The sequence below is a fragment of the Entamoeba invadens genome, assembly GCF_000330505.1.
Source record: "Entamoeba invadens IP1 unplaced genomic scaffold scaff_1105074725111, whole genome shotgun sequence".
Lineage (NCBI taxonomy): Eukaryota > Evosea > Mastigamoebida > Endamoebidae > Entamoeba > Entamoeba invadens.
In genome coordinates this window covers 215,141-221,938 of record NW_004443550.1, presented here as the reverse complement: position 1 = coordinate 221,938, position 6,798 = coordinate 215,141, and the positions used below count along the sequence as shown (strand labels likewise).

Here is a 6,798-nt window from a genome sequence, read left to right as displayed (position 1 = left end):
ACAACATATTAGGCCTTTAAAGACAAATTAACAAAATAATAATAATTTTAACTTAAACAATGATGATATAAATCAAAAAAATAGTATTCTATTTTTATTTTAATTAATAACATTTTTTTCTATTAAAACATTAAATAAATTAAAACAATTAAAAATAAATTCAGTGATGTTAGTCCATTAAAGTTAAAAATGAAGATAATGAAAATTGTATTTTAATATTTAAAGTATTTAAATATTTATTTATATTTATAAAAAGTTTTTATTTGCAAAGACATAACAATACAATAATTAATAATTGGATAAAATTAATTATTATTCCTTATATATAATTGTTTTTTGTTTGTTTTAATTTACAACATATTTTATTCTATAAAAATAACCATAAATTCAATTATTAATTTATTTTATAATAATATATTAATTATTTTAGTTTATAATAAATAACAACTGAAAAAATCAGAATCCAACTTAATTTTACTATTTTTAAATGGGTAAATTTAGTCAAAAAAGATTTTATTATTTATATATCCATATTCAAATACATGTTTTTGAACACCATTACAGATAATTGAAAAATTAACCGGCACTAAAAACGACCGTTAAACTATAAAATTGGTTTCTTAAAAATATTTAATGTTTTTTACAATGCAAATTTAAAAAACAGGACAATAAACAAAAACAGTAATTTACTATAATTTTATAGTTTGCAGTAACATATAGATAAAAAGGACATATGCCACATATAAATATAGTTTGAATAAAAAAATAAAATAACAAGTTCACAAAATAAATAATTGAAATTATTTTTTTTTCAAAACATGAATGAATACAACGAATAAAATTTAAAAAATTTTAGAAATATAAACAAAAACAGATTATTTAAGGTTATCTGGTCTAGTTAATTATTAAACAAATATTGGACTCTAATAATAGGAATATCACAAAAAAATAATTTAAAAAAACACATTTCAATTAAATGACGTTTTAACTTTTTTGAACTACAATTTTACATTTGTTCAAAATATTTTGTTTGTTAATTACAGACAACTTAAATACCATTTTTAAATTGCTTTTTTAGAATAGTAAAATTGAATGATACAAATTTAAAAAATTAAAATGTTTTTATAAACTGTTTTATATTTTATTTGAAAACATCGCGCATAATTTCTTTTTAGGTTTTTTTTCACAAAACACCTAAATAAGCTTAACATCGAAAAATAGAAAAAATAACCAGTAAAAGTATTTAATGTCAAGAAAAAGTTAAAAACAAATAAAAATACTCTTTTATATAAACACCAATTAAAATTTTTGTTATTTAAAAAATTGTTTAATCTGCTTTTAACATGAAAATATTAAGTATTGTTGTATTGTATCTTCCAATGTTGTGTCTGACCAATATTATATGTCCTCCTGGATGTCCATCAACTTGTATCGCCAATTACACATGCAGAAAATCTTGTTCGATTGAATACGATAATGACAATTCATGTAATCAATGTTATAGAACTGATCCATATGACAACAACTCACCAGTTTTTATAATGGACGATGATATGGTTTGCCATAAATTTCCACAGAAAGTAGCAGTTAATGCTGTATCACGTTGGTTACCCGAAGATAAATATTTTACCTTACTACACTTAAATGTAATTGCAAATTACACATTCGATGAACAATCTATTGTCGATAGTTCTTTTTGTTATCACGAACACAAATATAGAGTGGGTAAATGGTATGCGTTTGACTCAAATGAAATGACTAAAGACCACTTTAAGATTACATTAGAAAAGACAGATGTTAATGACAAACAAATGGAATTACATTTGGATGGAACAAATTCACCTTACTACTCATATACACCTCATTGCTATGTACACTTCTACATCAACTCGACTTCTTATATAACTTCAGGAACCTTTCCTTTAAGAAAGAACAATGGAGAAGATGCCAAAGATAAATATTTGTATTACTTTTTTGCGTCTATTCCAACTTATACCAAAAAAATGTCGTTTTCGATTTTAATTGAAGAAGTGAACGGACTCAAACTTGAACCAAATTTCGATTTGACTCAAAACATATTTGATTCGCTTTCTAAAGACTTAACAAAAAAATTGAAATTTCAAATCCCGTTTGAACAATATGGGATTTTTACCAACTCGGCCTATATGCAAAATGTCTTCATGAAAGCCATTTTGTTTACTTTACAGTATGAAGGAGATGGTTCTGTTTTTATTGATACAAGGGATGATAATCGTATTGTTTACATGAACGAATTAGAACTTGAATATGACGAAAATGGCGATTTCTTAAAGCGGTCTTGTGTTCGACTTATTTCTGGCAAAAAATTGGATTCAATTGAACAAAGAGAAAAGGAGGGGGAAGTTGGTCAACCAAATGGAATACATATTAAAGTTCAGGGTGATGGTAAAAAGAGATACTTTTCATTCCTTTCTCAAGATTACAGAGCAGAAATAACAATGGCATTATCGATAATATGTCCAAATGATTGTAATGAGGAGAGTGGTTTTGGGAGGTGTGATATAAATGAAGGAAAATGTGTATGTGAAGAAGGGTATGGAGGTGATGACTGTCATTTGTTGTGTTATTACAAAAACAAATGGCAAATCACAGATAATGCCAATTTATGTTACTTTGGTTCAAGAGACTGTGACCAATATTGCAACTGTAATAATGGCAAAACATCTTCTAATAATCTGTGTGTGACTTGTGAATGTGCAAAAGGTAAACTAGGAAATGGGGATGAATGTATAAGAAACAGTGAAGGTTGCGATAGTGGTTGTACCTGTCAAAAGTCTCTGAATTACACATCTAATTATGGAATCTGTGTAAGTAATCTTTGTAGTAATAATAATATTGATGATTACTATAATACAAATGGTAAATGTATCAGAAAAGAAGAGTGTGAGGTGGTGTAAATTGTAACATCACGTGTCAATGTTTCGAAGGTTACGAGACAAATCCAGATGATAAATTGAGTTGTCGTCAAAAGGGATTATCTGTTGGAGTTATAGTAGCCATTGTCATAACATCAGTTATATCATTTTTGGTGTTATGTGGGAGTTTATCATTTATAGTTACTTGTCTACTAAAATACAAAAGAATTGATATTAATATATACAAAACACAACAACCAATTTATCACTTCTATATTAACGGAGCAACTAAAGCATGTGGTTACAAGTTCTCAAGATATATGATTGAACCAACTCGTCTTGGCTTTGGAAATAAAAATAAACTCACTTCTATTGGAGACACTCGATTCGAAAAAATTGAAGTCAAAAATTTATCTAAAAACAAATGGATGATGGTTATATTCCACACTTCAAACTCTCCAAAATACACGTTTTATTTTGAGCCACAAGTTCTGTATATCCGCCCACGAATGGCATCAACATATACCATAACTTGTTATATGACAATCCATTGTACAACGAGAATCAGAGATTTAAGAATACCATATTCAGTCTGGTTTGCACATTCCAAAAGTACATTGAGTTCCATCGCCGATCTTTTGAAGAACAAAAGCTTTGATAACTGGACTGAAGATGACAAGAAGAAGATGGCTATTTTGTGTAAAAATGTGAAAAGACGGCATTACGAAAATTTTGTGATAACCACAGACGCAATGAACGGTGAATAAGATTTAAACCCAAACCCAACACGTATACAATTTATTGAGATAGATTTTTTCTAATTTGTTTACTATTAAAAAGGAAATATATAAAATACTATATGTAATGGTTATATTATCTATAATATGTACTCATTAAAAAGAGAAAAACGTTTTGGTTTTATTCACAAAAAAGATTAACATTTTAATAATGTAAAATATAAGTTAAATATAATTTTATTTCGAATTAACTTTGAATAATTTATTGTTTAATAATCTATAACACGTGTTTATAAACAACGTTTATTTATTAAATTAAAATAAGATAAAACCATTAAAATTAGTTGTTGTATACTTATTAAACTATAATTCTTTTAGTTTTATCGGTTTACTTTCATTTTCTAATTTGTTTTTTACACATTTTTTTGTATTTTTTGCGTCTATTTGACAACGAGTCATCGACGTTTTTTGATGTTTTAGTTCTTTTTTTACCAGGACACATGATTATCATTGGATCTTTAATATCGTCCTCGATATAACCAGTTTTATCTTCTTTTAATTTATCAATTTCTTCAACCAGTCCAACAACTTTTTTAAATATTGTTTTTCTTCTCAAACTGTGGGTTAAATCAAACAATTTTTTCTTTACATCTTCTTCACTGAGTAAACCATTTTCTGTTACAATTTTAATTTCATGAACACTTTTTATTTTATGGACAATAAAATTTGTCTCAGAAAAATCACACTCAGAAAACAGTGGTGAACGACACGGGCCTTTTACTATCAATCTTGTATTACCTCTGATATCTTTAAAATATCCTGGTGGACACTTTGAATCAGTGAATGCATCTCCACCTCGTTTTCGAAAATAAATCATATGACAACAAGGAACTCCAGTTTCTTGATACAAACTACACATACAATTACTTCCATTGCCGGCTGGACATTTACTCATGCAAATAAAAGTATCAAAGTTATCTAAAAGTATATCAACTGCGTTCGAAGTCATATTTTTTAACGTATCCATTGGGACAAGTAATTTGAGTGCGTTTAGCTGTTCTTCTGAAAAAGTTGTTGCCTTTAATTGTAGTTGTCGGGTATATAAAACAAAAGCCTTAACAGCTTCCATTAAAGTGGGTGTTTTACATCTGATCAGTCCTTTGGCATGAGAAAACAATCCCTCTGCAAGATTTGAACTGGAATATAGTTGTTGGCACACTTGAGAAGGTAAAAACGTGTCTTTAATATCAAATAGCGTTTTAAGTGCTTTATATTTATTGGAGCGATTTTTGATGTTTTCCGAAGGAAAAATATCTGATGATAACGCAAGAGTAAGGAAGTCTAAGTATTCTTCGTTATCATTTGGAGACATTTGATCTTTAATTTTAAAAGAATGGACATTTTCATTTGAGATTAATAAAGTAAGTTTTGCGAGGAAGAGTGCTTCGGCTTTTACAATGTGCGTGTTTTCCCGGAACATTGCGTCAAACAACTGAATGATTTCATCATCACGAGAAAAATGGGTTTTCTAAATTTCTATGAATGTGCAACCAACAATGTCTGATTTTTACATGTTTTCCAAATACTGTATAGAGAGCCGAAGATTGTGCTTCAGAGCAATCACATGAAAACCCGATCGGTGAAAACCCTCTTTCGTCAAAATGACGTTTAAGTTCGTTCAGATTTTCCTCAAAAGCTTGTTTTGATGAATCTCTTAAAAACCCAAACGATAGCAATCTACTTGTGTTATTCTTTTTATAAATGACAGCAAAAAGTGGTTTGGAAAACTTATTTGTACAATGTGTATCATCAATAACCAGACAAGAATTATCATATTCACATAACGATAACGTGTTAATACAAAAACATCCAACAAAACGCCTCTGTGAGTCTGTAAACAACACAGTTGAAAAGTCTGTAAGTGAGTCTAAGTAAACTTTAAGTTGATTGGCTTGTTTGATTGTTTGGTTTTTGTAAGTTTTTTTCTTATGTCATAGATTGTTTGTGGAAGATACGTCAAATCATGATTCAATCTTGATATTTGAGTACTCACATTATTTAATGCGTCTTTAAGAATTGCAAGCTTTTTATCATGGGGAATTAAGTCGTGGAGACCCTTTGTTAGTGATGTCTCATCGTGGTTAGTGTGCCATGGGTTAAAATATATAAAAAGACATTTCTTTTCAAACAAAAAAATAACGACAGAAGAACAACAACTGAATGACTTGCATCCATAAATTTGTTTTGGGGAATCGGAACGAGTATGTCTTGCTGTGTATATCTGAAATGAAAACATTTCAGTGGAAATATAACAAAATTGTTAAATGATTTCAGTACATGAACATGTCAGTGTTGTTCCCAACATGTTGTATAAACCAGTGATTATCGTGTTGTGAACCGAATTAAGTCTATGAGTTGGACTTGGTTTTTGTTTTAACACACATAAAATTGGAATATTTGTTGAATTATAGATTTCCAAAATTATTTTAGCCTTTAGATTATCCTTTGTAAATGATGATAATGTATTCCAAAGTGAAATTGGAGGCACATTTTTTTGTTGTTCTAACCCTTTGAAATAGACATCATTAAGTTGGTTGGAATTCATTGAATAATTAGGTTTCAAAATTAATAAGTATACAACAACTAATTTTAATGGTTTTATCTTATTTTAATTTAATAAATAAACGTTGTTTATAAACACGTGTTATAGATTATTAAACAATAAATTATTCAAAGTTAATTCGAAATAAAATTATATTTAACTTATATTTTACATTATTAAAATGTTAATCTTTTTTGTGAATAAAACCAAAACGTTTTTCTCTTTTTAATGAGTACATATTATAGATAATATAACCATTACATATAGTATTTTATATATTTCCTTTTTAATAGTAAACAAATTAGAAAAAATCTATCTCAATAAATTGTATACGTGTTGGGTTTGGGTTTAAATCTTATTCACCCGCAATGAACACGGTCCATTTAGATATGGATGAGTTGAATATGTCTGAAACTCCAATTGCAGAAGGTGCGATGGGTAAAGTGTATATTGGCAATTATCGTAGTGTTCCCGTCGCTATTAAACAATTTAGATAGGAGAGTTTGTCTGACGAAGAGATGAAAGAACTGAAAAAAGAAGTTGAGTCTGAATGTGATATCATGAG

The 6,798-nt window shown here is 28.1% G+C and overlaps 1 protein-coding gene across 1 annotated transcript; it reads left to right on the top strand.

Moving 5' to 3' along the window:
* Positions 1 to 1,343: 1,343 nt before the first annotated feature.
* On the top strand, positions 1,344 to 3,661 carry EIN_292880 (hypothetical protein; the record flags this gene model as incomplete). The annotated part of the gene is made up of 2 exons (XM_004258782.1): positions 1,344 to 2,796; positions 2,928 to 3,661. 2 exons carry the CDS (start codon positions 1,344 to 1,346, stop codon positions 3,659 to 3,661), a joined length of 2,187 nt encoding a protein of 728 aa, XP_004258830.1.
* Between the last annotated feature and the right edge of the window lie 3,137 nt (positions 3,662 to 6,798).